The sequence below is a fragment of the Aquarana catesbeiana genome, linkage group LG13 (genome assembly GCF_042186555.1).
Source record: "Aquarana catesbeiana isolate 2022-GZ linkage group LG13, ASM4218655v1, whole genome shotgun sequence".
Classification (NCBI taxonomy): Eukaryota; Metazoa; Chordata; class Amphibia; order Anura; family Ranidae; genus Aquarana; species Aquarana catesbeiana.
The window spans coordinates 170,867,680-170,893,058 of NC_133336.1; the positions used below are offsets into that span (position 1 = coordinate 170,867,680).

The following is a 25,379-nucleotide window of genomic DNA, read 5'->3' on the forward strand; positions in this document are numbered from 1 at the left end:
TCTGCCTATGGCCACACTAATTATTTGTTCCCACAGGAAGGAAAGGGGATTTTTGACTTACCGTAAAATCCATTTCTCTGAGTTAATTGACAGACACAGCGCTCCATTATTAAGAACCATAGAGTTATATTGCCACCTTCAGGAGTAGGACTAGGCAGAACAAAAAAAAAAGAATTGGCTACGCTTATGGGCAGTTCTAGGTGATATACACCCCCCTCTCTGCTATAGGCCTTCAGTTTAAAAACAAGTAGTGTCAGAAGTATTAAAACTCCTTAGAGGGGTGGGTGCTGTGTCTGTCAATGAACTCAGAGAAATGGATTTTATGGTAAGTCAAAAATCCCCTTTTCTCTTTCGTTTATTGACAGACACAGCGCTCCATTATTCAGAACCATATGGAAGTCCCAAAGCAGTGCCAAACACGAGGGGTGGGACAATGAATAATCCCAAGGCTAACAGAGAAGCCAACCAGGTAACAGGAGCTCAACATAGGACAACTGGAGCCCAACCTGAACAATAGACCCTCAAGAGGGCGTAGACCCTCTAAACAGCAGCCTGCAAAACCTTGCGGCCAAAAGAAGCATTCACGGATGCTATCACATCCACTTTGTATAATGTTGTGAAAGTATACATCAACGACCAAATGGCCGCCTTGCAAACTTGCGCAACAGGCGCCTGTTGACAGAAGGCCCAAGAATCACTAAGCTCCCGAGTAGAATGCACCGTAACAGGGAAATGAGGAACCCGATCCCTGACAGAATAGGCCAGAGTCATCATCTGTCTGATCCACCCAGAAATGGTCGCAGAAGAAACAGACAGCCCCTTTCTTGGCCCGTCGTTTGATCACAAACAGTGAGTCTGCCCTCCGAAAAGACTCATTTGCTGCCAAATACACCCAAATCCCCCAAACCACATCCAGGACATGGAAGGCAGAGTCCTTAGGATATGTTGACCAGGGACACAGGGAAGGCAACACAATGTCCTTATTCAAAGGGAGATCAGAGGAAGGAATGATGGACAAGGGCGAAGAACCACCTTATCCTTGTCGAACACCGGGTAAGGTGTACAACAAGATAATGTCACCAGTTCCAACACCCTTCGAGCAGAGGTGATAGCCATCAAAAAGGCAACCTTCTGCGACAGAGTAAGCAGGGGAACCTCCTGAATATTTTTAAAGAGGGGCTTCTGTAAAACTGAAAGCACCAAGTTCAGATCCCACGGCAGTAGAAAAGACCACACTGGTGGAGACAGACGTCGAACCCTTTGAATAAAGGTATGCACCAGGGAGTGCGAGACCAGGGGACGCTGAAGAAGACCATAAAGGCTGACATCTGGCCCTTGATGGTACTCAAGGCCCATTTCTTCTCAACCCCCCATGAAGGAAGTTCAGAATCTGAGCCATGAGAAAGAATGAGGTTGAATGCCCAGCGACTCACACCAGGATATATACGCTTTCCATGACTGGTGGTAGATCTTCCTAGATGTACACTCCCTAGCCTTCAGCAGTGTCGGGACTTCAGCACCTGGCTCATCACAGCCCGGCCTTCAAAACCAGCGACTGTAAAGCAGGATGGAAGATTGGCCCTTGGGACGGTAGATCCTCTCTGAAAGGCAGTCTCCAAGGAACGTCGTGACCAGATGCACCAGGTCTGCATACCCAGAACGACAAGACCAATCTGGGGCCAATAGAATGACTGGAATCCCTGCGTCCTTGATCCTGCACAAAAGCCACCTCAGAAGACGGAAAGGAGGAAAGGCGTAGATCAAACGATACCAGCCCTGCCAGAGCATTTGAGGTGACCATCAGAGGATCTTGTGACCTTGCCAGAAACCTCGGTGCCGTTCTGTTGAGCAGGGATGCAAACAGATCTACTTCGGGAGTGCCCCATCGGAGACATATCAAATGAAACATGGGCCTGGTGAAGGGCCCACCCAATGGTCCAACACTAGCCAACTGAGGCAATCTGCCTGCCAGTATTCCACTCCTGGAATTCGTACATAGGAGAGGGACGAAACGCTCTGCCCACAGGATGACTTTGGCTACTGCTAGGGCTGCCAACACACTATTTTTTCCGCCCTGGTGATTGACATAGGCCACTGCCCTTGCATTGTCCGACTAGATCCACACCAGGAGCCCCCAAAATCGATCCGTCCATGATCCAGACATAGTCTGATCGCTCGAAGTTCCAGGATATTGATCAGTAGTCTGGATTCCTCCAGTGTCCAGAGACCCTGAGCAGAGCTCAGTCCCAGGACACCTCACCACCAGGACAGAGTGGCATTGATGGTGACCACCGTCCAATACAAGGGGAGAAAGAAATTGCCCTGCCGAAGAACCAGAGAGCGAAGCCACCAGACCAGGGAGCCCCTGATTTCCTGGCTCAGTCTAATCTGATTGTCCCGAGACCTTGAGCACTTGTCCAATTATGCCAGAAACTCCCTTTAATGGAGCTTGTATGGAACAGTGCAAATGGAATCACCTCGAAGGTAGATACCATCAGGCCCAACACCCGCATGCCGGTCTTCTGGAGTTTGTCCAGAGGCAGAAACCCTCTGGCCAGAGCTGAACTCTGGGTCAGGCCCAGATAATCCAATGTTCTGGAAGGAGCCAGAGCAGTTTCAGGTAGTATAAAAGCCAACTGAAATCTGTCAAGGTCTGTATAGGAGCTACGTCGCCCCTCAGGGTAGCCAAGGACTCGCAGAAGAAGATCATCCAGGCAGCCCAGGACCACAATCACCCGCTAGGTGGGCCAGGTCTGTGGCAGCAGAGGCAGATATAGGATTGTTTGAGAAAGAAGAGGCAGAGGGGACGCTGACTGAAGTCCCTCACAGGGGACACCGACCAAAGCCCCTCACAGGGGATGATGACCGAGGCCCCTCACAGGGGCGCCACCAACCGAGGCATCACACAGGGGCACCACCGACCGAGGCCCCACACAGGGGGCACCGACCAAGGCCCCACACAGGGGACATCAACCAAGGACACGGACCGAGGCCCCACACAGGGGGCGCCCACTAAGGCCCCGTACAGGGGGCACCCTCTGGTAGAAGGTGGCCGCAAGGCCTGGTAGGCCACAGCCTACCAGGTCACACGGATCCATGGGGGGAATGGATCGGACAGAACCACGGAATGAAAGGCAGATGCCTGCAATGGAAAGTGACGGCCTCTGCCGGCCGCCCAGGGGGTGCCCCATGCATCACCTGGTCGGTAGACCGCAAGGCCGTGGCCTAAATTACTGGAGGGCTGCAGCAGGAAGCACGGATCTGTGGATGCCTTGTCACCCACACCCTAGGCCCGACCATACAGCAGGTGAGCCCAAGGTGTACCCCCCCATGACAACCCTGGAGAGGGGGAGTGGACAGTGTGTCCGAATTACCTAGGCCAGAAACCTGGGCCTCACGGGGGAAGGGGGAACCCCCAGAAGGACCGACCACCCTAGGGAGTACCCACGAACCCACACCACGTCCAGGGAAAGAGAGGTGGGGGCCCCCTACTTACCGATCCAGCAGTAACACTCCCAGACAGATCCTCCTCACCACCGAAGTGGGAAGGCTGTTGGTTATGAGGAACGCTGCAACTCAGGCTGAGAGCTGGTCATATGCAACCTCGCAAGACGTTTAACTCGCAGGGCTAGCCCTCATCCAGTGCGGCTATGTCGCGGCCGACCTATTGCGTATAGCTACGGTCTGCATGCACTCGCTGGCCAGATTGGGGAGACCACTGAACTATATTATCCAGCTCGTCACCCAGTCCAGCAGTTGATTGTAGATCTCACAGGAAAAAATCCAGGAAAAAAGTAAAACAACAAACAAAAAATTGCCAGTACTAGAGACCCCAGCAGGGAACTAGGTCCTTACTCCAGACTAGACAGAAAATAACTGGAGGATTATAGCAGAGAGGGGGGGTTTATATCACCTAGGACTGCCCATAGGCGTAGCCAACTCTTTTTTTTTCTTTTTCTGCCTAGTCCTACTGCTGACGGTGGCGATATAACCCTATGGTTCTGAATAATGGAGCGCTGTGTCTGTCAATGAACAAAAAAGAAAGTACTGCAAACACCTCCTCCTGTCTCTCTTCCCTTCTCTACAGAGTCAGCTCACTGTTCTAGCCACTGTATGAATGTGCCAACATCAATATTCCAATTCATGTTGAACCCAATGGGAACTTCTGGAGACCTAGTAATATTTCAGTTTATCTGGTGTCTCTGCCTGAAATCCAGAGAGCCCCCAATTATAGAAATGGGGGGATTGTCATCACTGAGAAAAAGGAGATACTTTAAATGCAAATGTAACAGAAATCAAGTTATAGAAAGTACTCTGTTACGTGCAGAAATGGAACTATTGCTCAATGGATTTTCTCAAACGTTTCAAAGCTTGATGATAAACTATGTTATACACTGCTTCTCATTTTCAGGCACTGAATACGTGAAAAGACATGTTTACTAAGATTGTATAATCAAAAATTAGAAAGAAAATACATTCAAATAATACCTTATTACACTATTCAGACATTGTTTTGGCTACTACACATTAACGCAAAGTAGCTCTGAAAGAAGCAGTTGCGTTATGTCAGCTCCAGACTCCAGGCTCAGGAGCTGAGCTGCATTCCAATAAACCACTTTGCATATTATATACTGATATTCTGTACTTGCCAAAATATGCTGCAGAAATCTCTCTCCACTGAGTCTGGCTGCAACCATTTTAACTGTTGGCAGCTGAAGCTTCTGCCTGTTCACTTCCTGGATTTACACAGACAAACAGAGACACACCTCCAGCCAGAGGCGTAACTAAAATCTTCAGGGCCCCGGTGCAAGAAACCATGAAGGGCCCCCACCAGGGGCGTTGCTGGGTCTACAAAAGATCTCGGGCTAGAGCCCATAGCAGCGAAGTAAAGAAAGTCATACACATGTATATAATATTCATGTGTGTGTGTAAATATATATATATATCATTACATATCTGGGTGCGGATCCCCCACTTACATCAGGGTCCCCAGAGCCCCCCCTCATTACATCAGGGTCCCCAAGGAGCCTCCCCTTACATCAGGGTCCCCAGAGAGCCCCTCTTACATCAAGGTCCCCAGAGAGCCCCTCCTTACATCAAGGTCCCCAGAGAGCCCCCCTTACATCAAGGTCCACAGAGAGCCCCTGCTTACATCAGGGTCCCCAGAGAGCCCCCCCATACATCAGTGTCCCCAGAGAGCCTCCTCCATACATCAAGGTCCCCAGAGAGCCCCCTTACATCAGAGTCCCTAGAGAGCCCCTCCTTACATTAGGGTCCCCAGAGAGCCCCCCCTTACATTAAGGTCCCCAGAGAGCACCTCCTTACATCAGGATCCCCAGAGAGCCCCTCTTACATCAAGGTCCCCAGAGAGCCCCCCTTACATCAAGGTCCCCAGAGAGCCCCTCCTTACATCAAGGTCCCCAGAGAGCCCCCCCTTACATCAAAGTCCCCAGAGAGCCCCTCCTTACATCAGGGTCCCCAGAGAGCTCCCCTTACATCAGAGTCCACAGAGAGCCACCCATACATCAGTGTCCCCAGAGAGCCCCCTCCATACATCAAGGTCCCCAGAGAGCCCCCTTACATCAGGGTCCCCAGAGGGCCCCTTCCTTACATCAGGGTCCCCAGAGAGCCCCTCCCTACATCAAGGTCCCTGGAGAGCCCCTCATTACATCAAGGTCCCCAGAGGGCCCCCCTTACATCAGGGTCCCCAGACAGCCCCTCCTTACATCAAGGTCCCCAGAGAGCCCCTCCTTACATCAGGGTCCCCAGAGAGCCCCCTACTTACATCAGGGTCCCCAGAGAGCCCCTCCTTACATCAGGGTCTCCAGAGAGCCCCTCCTTACATCAAGGTCCCCAGAGAGCCCCTCCTTACATCAGGGTCCCCAGAGAGCCCCCTCCTTACATCAGGGTCCCTAGAGAGCCCCTCCTTACATCAGGGTCCCCAGAGAGCCCCCCTTACATCAGTGTCCCCAGAGGGCCCCTTCCCTACATCAGGGTCCCCAGAGAGCCCCTCCTTACATCAGGGTCCCCAGAGAGCCCCTCCTTACATAAAGGTCCCCAGAGAGCCCCTCATTACATCAGGGTCCCCAGAAAGCCCCCCTTACATCAAGGTCCCCAGAGAGCCCCTCTTTACATCAGGGTTCCCAGAGAGCCCCCCTTGTATCAGTGTCCCCAGAGGGCCCCTTCCTTACATCAGGGTCCCCAGAGAGCCCCTCCTTACATCAGGGTCCCCAGAGAGCCCTCCTTACATCAGGGTCCCCAGAGAGCCCCCCTTACATCAGTGTCCCCAGAGAGCCTCCTCCATACATCAAGGTCCCCAGAGAGCCCCCTTACATCAGGGTCCCTAGAGAGCCCCTCCTTACATAAGGGTCCCCAGAGAGCCCCCCCTTACATTAAGGTCCCCAGAGAGCACCTCCTTACATCAGGATCCCCACAGAGCCCCTCTTACATCAAGGTCCCCAGAGAGCCCCTCCTTACATCAAGGTCCCCAGAGAGCCCCTCCTTACATCAGGGTCCCCAGAGAGCCCCCCTTACATCAGGGTCCCCAGAGAGCCACCCATACATCAGTGTCCCCAGAGAGCCCCCTCCATACATCAAGGTTTTCAGAGAGCCCCCTTACATCAGGGTCCCTAGAGAGCCCCTTCTTACATAAGGGTCCCCAGAGAGCTCCCCCTTATATTAAGGTCCCCAGAGAGCACCTCCTTACATCAGGATCCCCAGAGAGCCCCTCCTTACATTAGGGTTCCCAGAGAGACCCTCCTTACATCAGGGTCCCCAGAGAGCCCCTCCTTACATCAGGGTCCCCAGAGAGCCCCCTCCTTACATCAGGGTCCCCAGAGAGCCCCTCCTTACATCAGGGTCCCCAGAGAGCCCCCCTTACATCAGTGTCCCCAGGGGGCCCCTTCCTTACATCAGGGTCCCCAGAGAGCCCCTCCTTACATCAAGGTCCCCAGAGAGCCCCTCATTATATCAGGGTCCCCAGAGAGCCCCCCTTACATCAAGGTCCCCAGAGAGCCCCTCTTTACATCAGGGTCCTCAGAGAGCCCCCTTATATCAGTGTCCCCAGAGGGCCCCTTCCTTACATCAGGGTCCCCAGAGAGCCCCTCCTTACATCAAGGTCCCCAGAGAGCCCCCTTACACCAGTGTCCCCAGCGGGCCCCTTCCTTACATCAGGGTCCCCAGAGATCCCCTCCTTACATCAAGGTCCCCAGAGAGCCCCCCTTTACATCAAGGTCCCCAAAGAGCCCCCTTACACTAGTGTCCCCAGAGGGCCCCTTCCTAACATTAGGGTCCCCAGAGAGTCCCTCCTTACATCAAGGTCCCCAGAGAGCCCCCCCCCTTACATCAAGGTCCCCAGAGATCCCCTCATTTCGTCAAGGTCCCCAGGGGTTCCCCGTGTACCTGGCTGAAGAGGTGGGAGGAGACGATCGGCAGCTCTATAGTGTCCACAGGCGGTGGCATCTTCCTGATCGTTGCCTACCACCTCCCCCTAATTTCATTTTAAATATACAGTCAGAGGTGCAGGGGGAGATGCCGGGTCTCGGGGCCCCCCACAGGGGCATAACGGCAGGGCCAGGTCGCAAGTCGAAACTCCAGGTCGAAACTCCATTCCAGCGATAGCCACTTAGCTCCAGCTCCTGAGATTGTCTAAAAATGTGTTCGCGCTCCAGACAATGGAGTCATCTTCCAACCATAAAGTGATATTAGAGACAAGCTTTAAAAAAAAAATTGTTATACAGAGTCAGCTTACTGGTTTTGCACAGCTCAATGGTTTTGCACAGAGCAGCCCCGATCCTCCACTTCTCAGGTCCCATGCTGGTGCTCCTGGTCCATCTCTTCTGCTGAGTGACCTCAGAGCAAACAGCTCCCAAGCCGATGCTATGTGTGTCCATTCAGACACAGAGCCGCAGCTCGGCCCCACCCCCTCTCTCTTCTCATTGGCTCACTGGCTGTGATTGACAGCAGTGGGAGTCAATGGCTCCTGCTGCTGTTTCAGCCAATGAGAACCACTCACCACTTCAGCCTTTAGAACCACTTTAAAGTCCAGTTATACTAAGCTTAAACCTAATCCCACTTTAACCTGGTCATAGACAGGTACTTTCATTTAGCCATTAGGATGAAATAAAAAAAAACTGGTTCCTCCACCACACGAACAAGGTGGATGGATGAATCCCCCCACCGGGACATGGATTCTGACAGCAGGACCCTCATATACGGATCAGCATCTGTAGTCACAGTTAGACAAATGTTTTCCAAAGTGTCCCATCGACAGAAGCCTATCAAACTACTATTGATGAGCAGGGACAACCACACACTGATTGAAAGTAGGCCAGCCCCTGCTAAACCAGACAAATTTTGATCAATCAACATCTATCACACATATCAAAGTGCTCTACTGAACCTAGGAACTATACGCTAAAGGTACATTTTGTACTAGTTCTTTGGTCATATTAATTTGTGCTAATGAATTCCTGTTAGCCAAACATTAATATTTGAATTGGCTGTACACCAAAAATCTAAACTAAATAATTAATTGTGTATAGGTTCAATTTAACCCTTAATGTAACACCTAAATGTAACCTTATCCTAACACTTAACTATATCCTCATAATTCTTGACCCTAATGCTGCATACACACGGTCGGACTTTCCGACGGGAAATGTTGGATGTGAGCTTGTTGTCGGAAAGTCCGACCGTGTGTATGCTCCATCGAACATTTGCTATCGGACTTTCCACCAACAAATGTTTGATACCAGGTTCTCAAATCTTCCGCCAACAAAACTTGGCGATCGTGTGTACACAAGTCCGTCGCACAAAAGTTCACGCATGCTTGGAATCAAGCAGAAGTAGCCGCACTGCTTATTGAACTTCCCTTTTCTCGGCTGGTCATACGTGTTTTACATCACCACGTTCCCACATTCATAATTGTTGGCCAACATTTGTGTGACCGTGTGTATGCAAGACAAGTTTGAGCCAACAAACTTCGAACAAAAATCCACAGTTTTGTTGGCGGAAAGTCCGATCGTGTGTATACGGCATAATAGTTATGACTTGTTCAAAAAGCCACTTACTCTAACCTACTGTATACATGCTTACAGATGGTAGCGGCAGAGCTTGTGAATCCCCTTATGGGCCAGTTAATCCACAAGCTCATTGCTTAAGATCTGCAAAGTCTTCCCCCAAGGAGAGTTAAAACCACTCTCTTCATATACCCCGGCTACAAACAAAAAAATGAACAAAAGTACAATAAACTAGTTAATCTATATGACATTGTAAGCAACATTATTTTTTTCCCACCTTTCCTTTTAGCTTCTACGTGAAGGGGCATACTGGTCTTCTCCACTTCGTTGGTCAAAGTTCTCACTTGACACGTGTAACTCCCAGAATCCTTCATCGAGGCAGATGGAATAGAAAATCTACTAGCTGTACTATAACTCTGAACATTCTGTCCATCTCTATAGAAAGAAAAGTGCAATTCTGTTGTCTCTCTTAGTGGACTGAGGCTGGTGTCACAAGTTAGCGTGGTGTGATCACCTTCTATCACTCTTAGAACTGGAGGTGTGAACAACTCTAAAATACAAAAATGAAAAAATGTTCATGAATCAAGTTTTTGCATCAATTATTAATGCCCAAATATTTTTAAACTTGAAATATACAGTTGATGGTTACATAAGGGGATCCTTCTGGTACCAATCGCTTGACCAAATAACAAGGCATTAGTCGTGTGATCCCAACTGAAAGGCTTAAGGACTAATGTTGAAGGAGAGAAAACCAGCAAGCAGTCTACCTGAACACTTAAACTCAAGCTAGGGATAAAGATAATTTCATTTTTTATGAGCTGCAATTAGATGATCATGTAAAACAAATATGGTAATGTATAGTGGTTTTATATATTTTTCCACAACAAGCATTTTGAAAATATAACAATACAATAAAATGTTACATTTTAGTCAGGTATTATGTAGCTGTCTATTCAGCCAGCAGGTAGAACTGCGGGCACCTTTTCACATTTCCTGTGTCTCCTCACTACTTGTTGTAAATAGCCTGGTTACAGAGTTCAGTGACTTAAGCTGTAGTTTACATGCACACGTTAGTCAGTCAGGAGTGACTAATCCCTTATAAAATGGTTCTGTTTGAGGTCTTAATTAAACAGTATGTTCTCTAGGCAGGCAACTACTGCCTCACTCTCTCATCAGCTACCTCATTGACCTCCCCGTTCCTCATCATGAAGAGAAAAGCCATGAGACCAGAATGTCATTCTCATCAGTGGTAAGGGATGGAGGAAGGTCCAACAGATGCAAGGTACACAAGGAGAAGGTGGGAAGCAGCACTGCAAAAGGATGCACGGGGGGGGGGGGTTAACAGGTAGCAGAGACAGCAGGAAATGGGGAGCACATTGAGGAAGGAAAACACCCTGCAGGGCTGTGGTGGAAGAGGAGGGAATTATCCTTTTTATGAATGGCTGCAATAGGCAACTTTTCAGCCACTGATCACATATATTCATGAATTCTTCTACTATGAGTTCATGGTTGCTGAAGCGACCTTGTGTGTATAGCATAAGGGAATGCAGCTGCCATAGGGGATACCGAGCTGCCCTGCTGGAGTCAGTTCTGTTTTGACCCTTATATTAGTGCCAGTGAAAAGGTTAAAGCGGAGGTTCACACAAAAATTGAACCTCCGCTTTTCGGAACCCCCCCCCCCCCCCCTCCGGTGTCACATTTGGCACCTTTCAGGTATTTGCACCCACTTCCGGCATAGACTCCCACGGGAGTCTATGCCTCTTCCCATCCCCACCGCGCTGTCTGCTGGGACCCAGACAGGTCCCAGAGACAGCTGGGACCAGTTAGGAAGCGCAGCGCGACTCGCGCATGCGCAGTAGGGAACCGGGAAGTGAAGCTGCAGCGCTTCACTTCCTGATTCCCTTACAGAGAATGGCAGCACCCGAGGACCGAGGGACAATTCGGTCTCGGGTGCCGACATCGCTGGACCCTGGGACAGGTGAGTGTAGTTATTTTAAAAGTCAGCAGCTACAGTATTTGTAGCTGCTGACTTTTACATTTTTTTTTTTCGCGGGACTCCCTCTTTAAGTTAACATTACATTGGTATACTACTAAGCAGCAGCACAGTCTGTGTATACAATAGTTAAAGTGATTCTAAAGGCTTGATTTTTACTTTTAGATTTAACAAGCATGCTTTACTTATCTGCTCAGTGCAATGGTTTTACACAGATCCTCCTCTTCTCGGGTCCCCCTCTGGCGCTCCTGGCCCCTCCCCCACAAAGTACCCCCCATTCACACTATTGCGAATTGGATGTGGGTTTCTCCGCATGGAGATTGTGACTGGCTCTCAATGGAGCTGGTTCACACATTTCCAAAATGAATTGCACAGGAGTCCTGTGCATCTTCTGGTCTGTTTCAGGTCCAAATTCAGCCAAAAATTCAGACTGAAATCAGATCTGAACCGGTGAACAGAGATGCACTGGACCCCTGCTGTGAGCCATTTCATACTGCAGTGAACCCAGCCTCAAGGTCATTACAGAGGGCAAGAAGGCACTCCTTATATCTAGAGGAAAAGAAATGTAATCTTCAAATACAGAAAGGCTTCTTCACAGTAAGAGCTGTGAAAATGTGGAATAGACTCCCTCCAGAGGTGGTTCTTGCCAGCTCAGTAGATTGCTTTAAAAAAGACCTGGATTCTTTCCTAAATGTACATAATATAACTGGATACTAACATTTATAGGTAAAGTTGATCCAGGGAATATGCCTTTTTTTCCCTGCTGGAGCAAATTGCTTCATGCTTTGCTGTTTTTTTTTTTTTTGCCTTCTTCTGGATCAGCTGTAGGCATAGGATTGTGTATATGGGATTGTATGATTTGTTTTCCATTTTTTGTTGGATGTTTTATTTATTGTTTCCCTTTTCATGGTTGAATTAGATAGACTTGTGTCTTTTTTCAACCAGACTAACTATGTAACTATGAATTATAACCAATGATCAGTTAATCACCACCAATGCGTATTGGAATCTGTCTTCAAAACCACCACCTCAATGGAACAAATGCAGGATTACTAACTGTAAATTACCCTCTTGTGACGGGAGTCACTTTGGGCGGGGGGCTGGTGGAACCCAGAACCCCTTGAAGAGGTTGGGAAACCCTTGCTTCAGCTCCCCATGCACCTCCTATGTCTAAGTCCCCCTGTGCCCCTGTGCCCCTTTGAAGACGTTAGATGTAACAAAACTAGTAGGGCGTGGCTACGCATCGTAAGCCATCACTCAGTCCGTCCCATGATCTGCACGGGTGTTTGCTATTTTTATGCCGGCTTTTTTACATTGCATTTATGGAGTTTATTTTTTGTGACTCTATTGTTTTAATTAGCAATAAATTTTAAAATTCTACTACACCATCGGAGCCCCTCCTTTGTTTTTTATCCACTATCCAACTATCTTTTCCCGGATAATTTTTTTCCATCTAAGGACTGTTATTTATCCATTTGGGTTGTGAAAATTTTTTTTGAAGTGTTATGATTTATGTTTTAAGCACGCTTTTCACAGTTCCCCACTACTCATTAATTATCAATATTATTTTTGATGTATATTTTCATTTTGTTTTTATAGGAATTTTGATTATTTATTCTTCACACAGATTATGATTAGTTTAATATGAATGTTTATTATGAGCGCACGTTTGTTTTCCTTTTAACTTTATTGTACACAGGTATTGGTGTTTTATTCGTGCAGCTATAATGTGTTTACACTATTTTTCTGCGCGTTTTTTTCTTTTATTTTATGCTAAGTCCCCCTGTGTCTATTAGGGGCACAGGGTAACCAAGAAAATGATGGACAGCTATTCAATGGACATTGAGAATGTAGCTTGGATTACTTTGGATGGGACAGTAATATTTATCCACAATAAAAGGAAAGGAAAAGTCTTTGTATATTTCCTGGGAGATGATTCTGAACTATACATGTTAATTGAATAAGCTGATCACATTGGCCTCTGTACAATGTAGGAGACGGTCCGTCTGCTACTGGGGGATCCTGCTATTGTGTGAAGGTGTCCCGTGTTTATACTTATGATAATGTGTAATCTACTGTGTGAAGCTCGGGGGGAACAAGTCTGACCTGTAGTGAAATCCTGATTAATCACAACAATGGCCAGGTGGGCATAAAGTCCCCTCGGCTGCTTTAAGTGACTAGTTAATTAGCTATGTTAATTCTGTTTCTGGTTACAGTTTGTATTGCTAGGGTATTATGATGGGGGGGATGTCCTCCTGGAGTATATAGTTGTGTGAGTTTGTTCAAATAAATATTCCATGTTCCTACAAGCTAGTGTCGGCTAGTGTTGTATGTTTGGCTGTAATATCTGATATCTGAGCATAGTGCGATGCTGTTCCTTGACACCTCTAACTAAAGAGAAGTCATATGCAGCTCAAAGATTAAAGAATGTATCAGAACCACATCACTTTCGCTGGTACTCGTCTAGGGCAACAAAAATCCTCATAGAAATCCTCCTCCTATCACCATCCAAGCAGCAGTCATGAAGGGATATAAAGGCAAACACTCCACATAATGTAAAATCCTCAAAACAATATTTATTAAGCCAAAAATGGCACTTACATAAAGAATTAAAATGATTGTACAAAGAAAATCTCATCCAGCTGGCAAGTACAACAAATCCACCCTCACTTCCTGGAACGGGAGAACGTGATGACGTTAGCACGTAGCTCTGCCCTACGTGTTTCATCATAAGTGACTTATGGTGACAGAGGGTCAAACAGGCTTGTGGTGGAGTGCACCAAAGATGAGGGCATCAAATAAGGCGACCTTTAATAAATGAATCAGGTATTCCCACAAGTCTTCAAATAGCTCCCAAGGGTAGTAACCTCCAAGGTAAGTATTCAAGGAGCAAGATGGATAGATTCTTCCATGCATTCATATGTAAAGTTAAGAAGGAGAACAAAATGGCACATAGCGTGATTCCGTAAAAAATATATTGGATATTTATTTAAAGGTAAAAAACTCACATTTGAGAAGATGAACAGCGCTTTTGGTACATGTATAATGGCAGTAGTGGAGCCCGAGCTGCCACGTTTTGTCTAAGAAGACATCATCTGGGGTGCTAGCCCATTGTAGCCATTGCGTTTATATACAAAGTTTGACCCCAATGATGAGATACAGACTCGTGGTGTGTCATCAAATGCGGAAGTGTAATTTCGCAGTCGCTTCCTGTAACAACAAGATGGCAACGCGGCGTGCTTTGCAAGCCTTACTATAAAAGATGGATCACTTCCTGTCATGGCCGGAAGACATAAGAACATGCGCGTCACGCCTCGCTCTAAAGAGAGGATCGTAGACGTGGCGCCGACATCATCCATTTGGCGCCTTCTTGACAAAATAAGTCAAGCCTCGTTTTCAGATACCAAGAATCAAGATGAAACCTAGTTTTAAATTCACTCCAAACACCCTATGAGACTGATTTCAAATAACAGACAGCTAGTAACCCACAACAGCATGCTATCAGTCACCAAGGATGGGTGGTCAAAGGAGTAGTCTCACAAAAAATAACGAGATCAAACCTATATCGGCAACATCCTTAAATAGACCAAAAAACGTATTAGACAATAGTCATGTGCTAAATGAACATAGAATGATAAAAATTACAAAAATACTTAAAGATTCTATAAATTGTAATAGAATGAAAAATGAAAAATAAATAAAAAATAAAAAAATAGAAAATGAATTGTGAAAACTCTTGCTTATTTTTAAAAGTTGTTTTATGACAGTCCAGCGGGACTGACACTCAACTTGGCTCAACAACTATGAATATCCATAAATCGTGAACAATGTCAAACATGATGATATTATTGATATCATGATGATACATTGATATTATGGTGAAATAAAATTAAAATTAAAACGAGTAAATAGTAAAAACCCAGAGTTTCCAATTAGATTTACGTCTTGTTGATAAAGGCGTTGATATCCCACTCCCCATTCATACTGAACGGGGAGTGGGACTGCAACTCATAGATCCAGAAGGTCTCAAGACGTGAGACCCCTCTGGTCATGCCCCCCCCTCTCCAATAACTAAACTAAAGACTCTTTTCCTTTATGATCCCGGTTGTGGTACTGTATAATCTCTAGGTATACTGTGTTTTGTGTCTCCACTTTTAATTAAAGCAATATGTTCATTGACTCTGATCGTAAATATTTAAATCGTTCGTCCGACATATTTTTTGCCACAAGGGCAGGTTATCTAATAGACAACATGCTTTGTGGCACGTGTGCAAAATTGTTTAATAGGGTACATGCAGTTAGCTACGGTAGATTTAAATTCTGTGGTTTTCTGCTTTCCCCGTGTTGTGTTGGCAAACGCTGCACTTTTTGCTTGGGTAATAACCAACCAAATTGTGGAAAAATGAGGCACAATCTGGTGAATTAATAATATTGGGTGCAATTCTGCTCTGTAGAGAAGGAGCACCCGTATAAATGACTTTGGCCTGATCGGGCAACAAGGTACCTAGAATACGGTCACTTTTAGGTATGTTCCCATGTTTATTCGTGATCATCTTGATTTGTTTATGCTGTACAGAGAATGTAGTGACCATTGAACATTTGAAGCTGTCATCTGGGTCTCGTCAGGGTTTCACAACCAATAGTGAACCACTGTCGACTCCTAAAGTGTTCTGTAACTCAAAATCTACTTCAATCTGGTCATAACCCTTGTCAAGAAACCTCTGTCTGAGAACCATGGTTTGCGTTTTAAAAGTCTCAGTGCCAGAACAATTTTTGCGTAACTGCAGAAATTGACTACGTGGGACAGAACAGAGCCAAGATCTATGGTGGCAACTATCCATGGGGATAAAGCCGTTGCAATCAGTTGGTTTAAAATAAGTTTGAAATTTAAACTGTTGATCCCTAATCTCAAATTCAAGATCTAAAAAGTTCATTTTATTTTGGCTAGACTTATAGGACAGAGATATACCTCTATCGTTTCTGTTCAAAGAAATAAAGAATTGGTCTAAAGAGTCCGCACTGCCATCCCATAGGAGGAGGATGTCGTTGATGTACCCAGGGCCGGTGCTACCACTAGGCGGATTAGGCAACCGCCTAGGGCGCACTGCCACCTAGGGCGCCCGGCAGCTGGCTATTTTACTCCTGCACTGTCTTTGCAACTACCCTGCCGTGTCAAACAGCAAATGCCGCCACCCACCCCCCCCCCGCCGATGTGTTTACAGTCTACATAGACAGTAATCCCCCCTCTGTGCTCTGCTATCATGCAGCGAACCAGTAACATGTGTCCAGTCCAGTTCTCTGTGTGTCAGTGTCAGGCAGAAGCCGCCCCCCCCCCCCATGCCATCCCCTCCGCTCTCAGACTGTCAGTCTGTGACATGTCATATCCCGCCGACTCGCAGAGGCCGCTCTCCGCTCTACAGTGTGTGTCCATGTCAGTCCAGCAGCACAGACTCCCCGCTCTCCTGGAGTGGAGTATGGATGGAGGATGCATGCATCATGGGATACAGCATGGCAGCGGCTCTCCGGACTTGGGGACAGGTGAGCCTGGGCTGGCTAGAACGGGAAGAGGCATCGCACCGACACAGAGGCAGCAGGCAGCCTGGCAGGTACACAGGCAGTGCAGCAGAGTTGGTGCCAGTGAGGAACAGGTTTTACTGGTGTGGTAAGTAAAAGAGTTAATGAGATGGTATATGTGATGACAATGAAATGTAATTTTAAAATGTGTGTGAGTGTATATGTATTATATTGACTGATCTGCCAAATGTACCCCCCCAAGTCTGGGCGCTGGTGAGTCTGTATTTGATTGGCGCTGGTGAAGCGGCGTTGATGGGCGCTAGTGAGTCTGTATTTGATTGGCGCTGGTGAAGCGGCATTGATGGGCGCTGGTGAGTCTGTATTTGATTGGCGCTGGTGAAGCGGCGTTGATGGGCGCTGGTGAAGCGGCGTTGATGGGCGCTGGTGAGTCTGTATTTGATTGGCGCTGGTGAAGCGGTGTTGATGGGCGCTGGTGAGTGTATTTGATTGGCGCTAGTGAAGCGGCATTGATGGGCGCTGGTGAGTCTGTATTTTATGGGCGCTGGTGAAGCGGCATTGATGGGCGCTGGTGAGTCTGTATTTGATTGGCGCTGGTGAAGCGGCATTGATGGGCGCTGGTGAGTCTGTATTTGATTGGCGCTGGTGAAGCGGCATTGATGGGCGCTGGTGAGTCTGTATTTGATTGGCGCTGGTGAAGCGGCATTGATGGGCGCTGGTGAGTCTGTATTTGATTGGCGCTGGTGAAGCGGCATTGATGGGAGCTGGTGAGTCTGTATTTGATGGGCGCTGGTGAAGCGGCATTGATGGGCGCTGGTGAAGTGGTATTGATGGGCGCTGGTGAGTCTGTATTTGATGGGCGCTGGTGAGTCTGTATTTGATGGGCGCTGGTGAGTCTGTATTTGATGGGCGCAGGTAAATCTGTATTTGATGGGCGCTGGTGAGTCTGTATTTGATGGGCGCTGGTGAGTCTGTATTTGATGGGCGCAGGTAAATCTGTATTTGATGGGCGCTGGTGAGTCTGTATTTGATGGGCGCAGGTAAATCTGTATTTGATGGGCGCTGGTGAGTCTGTATTTGATGGGCGCTGGTGAGTCTGTATTTGATGGGCGCAGGTAAATCTGTATTTGATGGGCGCTGGTGAGTCTGTATTTGATGGGCGCAGGTAAACCGGTATTTGATGGGCACTGGTGAGATGGAATTTGATGGGCAGAGGTGAGACTGCATTTGATGGGCACAGGTGAGGCTGCATTGATTGGCACTGGTGAAGTGGCCTTGATGGGTGCTGGTGAGGCTGCATTTGATGGGCAGAGGTGAGTCTGCATTTGATGGACACTGGTGAGATGGCATTTGATGGGCAACCCTTACAGTTACACACAGACAGCGAAACACGCAATGCATCCCTTACACACACACACACACACACACACAAAAACCTCTGGTCTCGTCTGGTCCCCTCCATCAATAACTCCCCCCAGTTCCCTCCCTTTATTAACTTCCTCCCATACTGTTTCCACAATAAAGCGTTTAAACTGGTTAAAAAATAATGTTCTTTAGCAATGAACATATATTTCACATTAGTAATTATGCTACCAAAATCAGTGTTTGCTGTAAATTGCATCCAGCATTGCACCTGTTTCTTCTTGCCGGAGGCTGACATTTTGTTGAAGCCCAGAACCCCTGAGCAGAAGTAAATCATAAAGTGGAACTAAACCCATTGATTTAATGGTTTAAAAAAAAAGCTATATTCCTGGAATGTTGGGATTGATAACTGTCACATTTGCTTAATTCCTCAACCAAACTGTCAAAGCATCATATGGCTGGTGTCATAACTGATCACATGTGCAGCACCATGGCAGCTGCAGTTTGAACAGAAGCAGCTTCCTTGGTTGTAAAATATAGGAGGGTTTAATTCTGTTTCAAGGCTGTCAGCAGGCCTCTACAAACACAATTAGCTGGTCTAGCAAAGTGTTGCATGCAAAATAGTAGCTGTCATTAAAAAGGTGGGGTGTACATGGGCAGGGCAAAGGGGGTGGAGTCAGGGGTGGAGCCAAGGGGGGCGGCAAAATGAGGTCTCGCCTAGGGTGTCAAAAATCCTTGCACCAGCCCTGGATGTACCTAGCCCACAGAATAGGGATGAGCCGAACACCCCCCTGTTCGGTTCGCACCAGAACTTGCGAACAGGCAAAAAATTAGTTCGAACATGCGAACACCGTTAAAGTCTATGGGACACGAACATGAATAATCAAAAGTGCTAATTTTAAAGGCTTATATGCAAGCTATTGTCATAAAAAGTGTTTGGGGACCCGGGTCCTGCCCCAGGGGACATGGATCAATGCAAAAAAAGTTTCAAAAAGGGCCGTTTTTTCGGGAGCAGTGATTTTAATAATGCTTAAAGTGAAACAATAAAAGTGTAATATCCCTTTCAATTTCATACCTGGGGGGGTGTCTATAGTATGCCTGTAAAGGGGCGCATGTTTCCCGTGCTTAGAACAGTCTGACAGCAAAATGACATTTCAAAGGAAAAAAGTCATTTAAAACTACTCGCGGCTATTAACGAATTGCCGGTCCGACAATACACATTAAAGTTCATTGATAAAAAAGGCATGGGAATTCCCCACATGGGAATTCCCCACAGGGGAACCCCGAACCAAAATTTAAAAAAAAAAATGACGTGGGGGGTCCCCCCAAATTCCATACCAGGCCTTTCAGGTCTGGTATGGTTATTAAGGAGAACCCCGGCCAAAATTTTTAAAAAAATGGCTAGGGGTCCCCCTCAAAATCTATACCAGACCCTCCAGGTCTGGTATGGATTTTAAGGGGAGCCCCGCGCCAAAATTTTAAAAAAAATGGCATTGGGTCCCCCCAAAAATTCATACCAGACCCTTATCCGAGCACGCAACCTGACAGGCTGCAGGAAAAGAGGGGGGATGAGAGAGAGCCCCCCCTCCTGAACCATACTAGGCCACATGCCCTCAACATTGGGAGGGTGGTTTGGGGTAGCCCCCCAAAACACCTTGTCCCCATGTTGATGGGGACAAGGGTCTAATCCCTACAACCCTTGTGGGGGGGTGGTTGTGGGGGTCTGCGGGAGGGGGGCTTATCGGAATCTGGAAGCCCCCTTTAACAAGGGGACCCCCAGATCCCGGGCCTCCCCCCTGTGTGAAATGGTAAGGGGGTACAAAAGTACCCCTACCATTTCACAAAAAAAGTGTTAAAAATGTTAAAAATAACAAGAGACAGTTTTTGACAATTACTTTATTTAAATGCTTCTTCTTTCTTCTATCTTCTATCTTCTTTCTTCTATCTTCTATCTTCTATCCTCCTTCGGTTTCTTCCTCCGTCTTCTTCTTCTTCTGGTTCTTCCTCCGGTGTTCTCGTCCGGCATCTTCCTCCGCGGCGTCTTCTTATCTTCTTCTCCTCGGGCCGCTCCGCATCCATGATGGCATGGAGGGAGGTTCCCACTGTGTGACGCTTCTCCTCTTCTGACGGTTCTTAAATAATGAGGGGGCGGGGCCACCCGCTGACCTCGCTCCCCCTCTAACGCACGGGGACTTGACGGGACTTCCCTGTGGCATACCCCGTGACATCAGAAGGGGGTGGGGTTACGTAACAGGTGACCCCGCCCCCTCTGACGTCACGGGGAACGCCACAGGGAAGTCCCCGCCAAGTCCCCGTGCGTCAGAGGGGGCGGGGTCACCGGTGGCTCCGCCCCCCCCCGTTATTTAAGAACCGTCAGAAGAGGAGAAGCGTCACCCAGCGGGAGCCTCGCTCCATGCTATCATGGATGCGGAGCGGCCCAAGGAGAAGAAGGGAAGAAGACGCCGCAAAGGAAGATGCCGGACGAGAACACCGGAGGAAGAACCAGAAGAAGAAGAAGATGGAGGAAGAAACCGAAGGAAGATAGAAGCACCCTCCCAATGTTGAGGGCATGTGGCCTGGTACAGTTCAGGAGGGGGGGCGCTCTCTTGTCCCCCCCTCTTTTCCTGCGGCCTGCCAGGTTGTGTGCTTGGATAAGGGTCAGGTATGGATTTTTGGGGGACCCCACGCCATTTTTTTTTTAATTTTGGTACGGGGTTCCCCTTAAAATCCATGCCAGACCTGAAGGGCCTGGTATGGAATTTAGAGGTGCCCCTCATGTCATTTTTTTTAAAATTTTGGTTGGGGGTTCCCCTGTGGGGAATTCCCATGCCGTTTTTATCAATGAACTTTTACGTGTATTGTCGGACCGGCAATTCATTAATAGCCACGAGTAGTTTTAAATGACTTTTTTTTCTTTGAAATGTCATTTTGCTGTCAGACTGTTCTAAACATGGAAAACATGCACCCCTTTACAGGCATACTATAGACATCCCCAGGTACGAAATTTAAAGGAATATTACACTTTTATTGTTTCACTTTAAGCATTATCAAAATCACTGCTCCCGAAAAAACAGACGTTTTTGAAACTTTTTTTTGCATTGATCCTTGTCCCCTGGGGGACCATGCATATAAGCCTTTAAAAATAAGCACTTTTGATTTCTCCCATAGACTTTAAAGGGTGTTCCGTGGCTTTCGAATTTGCCGCAAACACCCCAAATTGTTTGCTGTTCGGCGAACTGGCGAACAGCCAATGTTTGAGTTGAACTTGAGTTCGACTCGAACTCGAAGCTCATCCCTACCACAGAACTAATGACGGTCCTTCTTGGGCAAAGATGACATCCTCCTCCCATTTGGCCATAAACAGATTGGCGAGGCTGGGGGCAAATTTAGCCCCCATTGCCATGTCTTTCTGCTGAAAGTAAAAAGGGTTATCGAACCAGAAGTAGTTATGTTTTGTAGCAAACTATAATAGTTCAATAATGTATCCACTCTGAAGTTTGGTGAGGGAATGTTCATGATTCAAAAAGTGATGGACTGCTTCTATTTCCAACTGGTGGGGTATGTAAGTATACAAAGACGCGAAATCGGCGGTGGCCATAATGTAGTCACCCTGTACATCTAAACCTTCCAGTAGTCTAATGGTATCCCTGGTATCCTTAAGGTACAAGGGTGTACGTCTGACCACACCACGCCATGACCATGCCACTCACGATAGGGTGTCCTGGAGGGTGTACAGGGTCCTTATGGATTTTGGGCAAGTAATACATTGTCGGGATTCTGGGTGCTAACGGTACTAAAAATGCTCTTTCCTTTTTATTTAAAATGTTTAAATCATACCCCTTAGTGATGAGATTCTGTAGCTCCTTTTTGAAAGAGGAGGTAGGATTATTGAGTAGCTCCTTATATGTATCCTGATAACTTAAGATCCTATAAATTTCGAGCTTCCAATATGGCCGCGTAAGCCGGAAGCTCTTCACTGCCCGAGCCAGCAAGCTGCCCTAGCCCCGGATTCAAGCCAGCAGGACTCCCGCGATCAACAGGAATTGCTCGGGAAACACCCCTGCAACACTCCTATGCCAGGCAGTTCGGTCAGCCGGGACCTGGGACCACAATTCTCTGCCGAGGAAATCCAGGCTGAATCCAAGATGGCGGCCACGTCTCAGCCACGAGACATGCACACAGGGGGACAAGCAGAATGCAGACAAGTCATTGTCCCAGCCACTTTAGCCTACACACCTCAGGCAACCCCCAGAATCTCTCATAACATGACCCCATCGCCTGCCTCCACAGTAGGGAAGAGCCGAACACCCCCCGGTTCGGTTCGCACCAGAACCTGCGAACGGACTGAAACTTCACACGAACGTTAGAACCCTATTGAAGTCTATGGGACTCGAACGTTCAAAATCAAAAATACCAAATTTAAGGGCTAATTTGCATTGGATTGTTCTAAAAAGGGTTTGGGACCCTGGTCCTGCACCAGGAGACAGGTATCAATGCAAAAAAAGTTTTAAAAACTAACGTTTTTTCGGGAGCAATGATTTTAATGATGCTTAATGTGAAAAACATTTTAAATATTCCTTTAAATATCGTACCTGGGGGGTGTCTATAGTATGCCTGTAAAGTGGCGCGTGAGAAAAAGTGCCGTTTGGGAACCTGCCACTGAGGAACCGCACATTCCACAAACTCACAGAAGGGGGCAGAGTCTACCAACTGAAAAGGTAGCAGTTGAAGTGCTACCAATTTTGCCAAGCTAGCATTCAACCGTTAGGCATGTGGATGGCTGGAAGTGAACTTCTTTCTGCGGTGCAGCAGCTGGGGCAGGGAAATTTGCCTGGTACAATCTGACGTCGGTGTACCGATAGCAGATTGCCCGCAAGTACTTGGCTGTGACACAGCTAATTCTACACCTTCATTCCTCTCAGTGCAGGTCTCAGAGAGGACTGAAGGTATAGTGGGGTTGGAGATCCCAGCTGATGAGGAGCAAGGAGAGGTCCTCTTTGTTCTTTGGTGTGGGTCTTTTAGGTACGCTTGCCAATGACCTGCATGGCAGGTCAACATATGTCTGGTCAAGCATGTGGTGCCCAAGCGGGAGATGTTTTGGCTACGTGAGATACGCTTGAGACATATGTTGCAAATAGCAACGGTGGGATCTGATGCACTCGTCTCAAAAAAGGCCCACACCAAAGAACTTTTGGAATAACGTGCAAAGACAGCAGCGCCCTGCACATGCGGAGCTCTGCGGTCTGATGCAGTCAGTGTGCTGCCCTTAGGCTGGCCCCTGGAGGGCATCCTGCCTCATTGGTGATGTGCCTCCTCCTCCTCCTCTCTCCTATCAGGCACCCACGTGGAGTCAGTGACCTCATCATGCCCTCCCTCCTCATCACTGGAGCAAACCTGGCAGTATGTTGCAGCAGGGGGAACATGACTTCCAGATTGCTGTCCTTCTTGGGCACCTGTCTGGGCTCATGTTACCGACTTCCTCTAGCTGAGTACCATCATCGGAGATTTCAAAACGTCGAGCATCCTCCTGGAGCATGTACCCAACACTGTGGTCAAACAGTTCGGGGGACTCCTCAGGAGGACATGGTGGGGCTAGGGAAGGAGACATTGATGCCATTGAGCCGAGGGAAGAGGCCACGTTGGCAGCTGCTTTGCCAGACAAAGTACCCTGAGCATGGGTGAGAGAAGATGAGGAGGATGAGGATGGCTTGGTCATCCACTCGACCAAGTTTTCTGCATGCTGCGGCTCAACACGGTCAGCTGCAGAAAAAAAGGTCAATCGTGTCCCACGGCCACGTGCTGATGAGCATGCACCGTGTCCACAACCAGCACTGTTGCCTCTAGACACAGAGCCTGCTTTCCCTCTTTTATTGGCTTGTGACTGTCTGCTTCTCCTTGTTGGCCTTCCAGAAATACTATTGACCTGCAGTGAGATGTAGCTGCACAAAACTGGGATGTACATATATACCGATTATACTGCAGCTAGCAGAATCAACTGCCTGCCTGTAGTATTATTAGTATGAGAACACCTGCACTTGTCTTCAGGTAGGTATACTGTAGGTGCAACTGTGCAGGGTACACAGTACAGTAACTGGAAATACGTCAAGAGCTTGCACAAGCACCTGCCTTCAGGTAGCTATACTGTAGGTGCAACTGTGCAGGGTACACAGTACAGTAACTGGAAATACGTCAGGAGCCTGCACAAGCACCTAGCTTCAGGTAGCTATACTGTAGGTGCAACTGTGCAGGGTACACAGTACGGTAACTAGAAATACGTCAAGAGCCTGCACAAGCAACTGGTTTCAGGTATCTATACTGTAGGTGCAACTGTACAGGGTACACAGTACAGTAACTGCAACTACGTCAAGACCCTACACAAGCACCTGGCTTCAGGTGGCTATACTGTACGTGCAACTGTGCACGGTACACAGTACAGTAACTGGAAATACATCAAGAGCCTACACAAGCACCTGGCTTCAGGTAGCTATACTGTAGGTGCAACTGTGCAGGGTACACAGTACAGTAACTGGAAATACGTCAAGAGCCTACACAAGCACCTGGCTTCAGGTAGTTATACTGTAGGTGCAACTGTACAAGGTGCACAGTACAGTAACTGGAAATACGTCAAGAGTCTACACAAGCACCTGGCTTCAGGTAGTTATACTGTAGGTGCAACTGTGCAAGGTACACAGTACAGTAACTGGAAATACATCAAGAGCCTACATAAGCACCTGGCTTCAGGTAGTTATACTGTAGGTGCAACTGTGCAGGGTACACAGTACAGTAACTGGAAATACGTCAAGAGCTTGCACAAGCACCTGGCTTCAGGTAGCTATACTGTAGGTGCAACTGTGCAGGGTACACAGTACAGTAACTGGAAATACGTCAAGAGCCTGCACAAGCACCTAGCTTCAGGTAGCTATACTGTAGGTGCAACTGTGCAGGGTACACAGTACGGTAACTAGAAATACGTCAAGAGCCTGCACAAGCAACTGGTTTCAGGTATCTATACTGTAGGTGCAACTGTACAGGGTACACAGTACAGTAACTGGAACTACGTCAAGAGCCTACACAAGCACCTGGCTTCAGGTGGCTATACTGTAGGTGCAACTGTGCACGGTACACAGTACAGTAACTGGAAATACATCAAGAGCCTACACAAGCACCTGGCTTCAGGTAGCTATACTGTAGGTGCAACTGTGCAGGGTACACTGTACAGTAACTGGAAATACGTCAAGAGCCCACACAAGCACCTGGCTTCAGGTAGTTATACTGTAGGTGCAACTGTGCAGGGTACACAGTACAGTAACTGGAAATAGGTCAAGAGCCCACACAAGCACCTGGCTTCAGGTAGCTATACTGTAGGTGCAACTGTGCAGGGTACACAGTCCAGTACCTGGAAATACGTCAAGAGCCTACAGAAGCACCTGGCTTCAGGTAGATATACTGTAGGTGCAACTGTGCATGCTACA

The 25,379-nt window shown here is 47.7% G+C and overlaps 1 protein-coding gene across 8 annotated transcripts in view; it reads right to left on the reverse strand.

The window, feature by feature from the left end:
* LOC141117243 (Fc receptor-like protein 3) overlaps positions 1-25,379 on the reverse strand; it is a 205,229-nt gene that overhangs the window by 61,180 nt on the left and 118,670 nt on the right. For all 8 annotated transcript variants that reach the window (XM_073609982.1, XM_073609981.1, XM_073609979.1 and 5 more), the window contains one exon: positions 9,298-9,570. In XM_073609982.1, the coding sequence (XP_073466083.1) occupies positions 9,298-9,570 (273 nt within the window). The remainder of the gene's footprint in view (positions 1-9,297; positions 9,571-25,379) is intronic.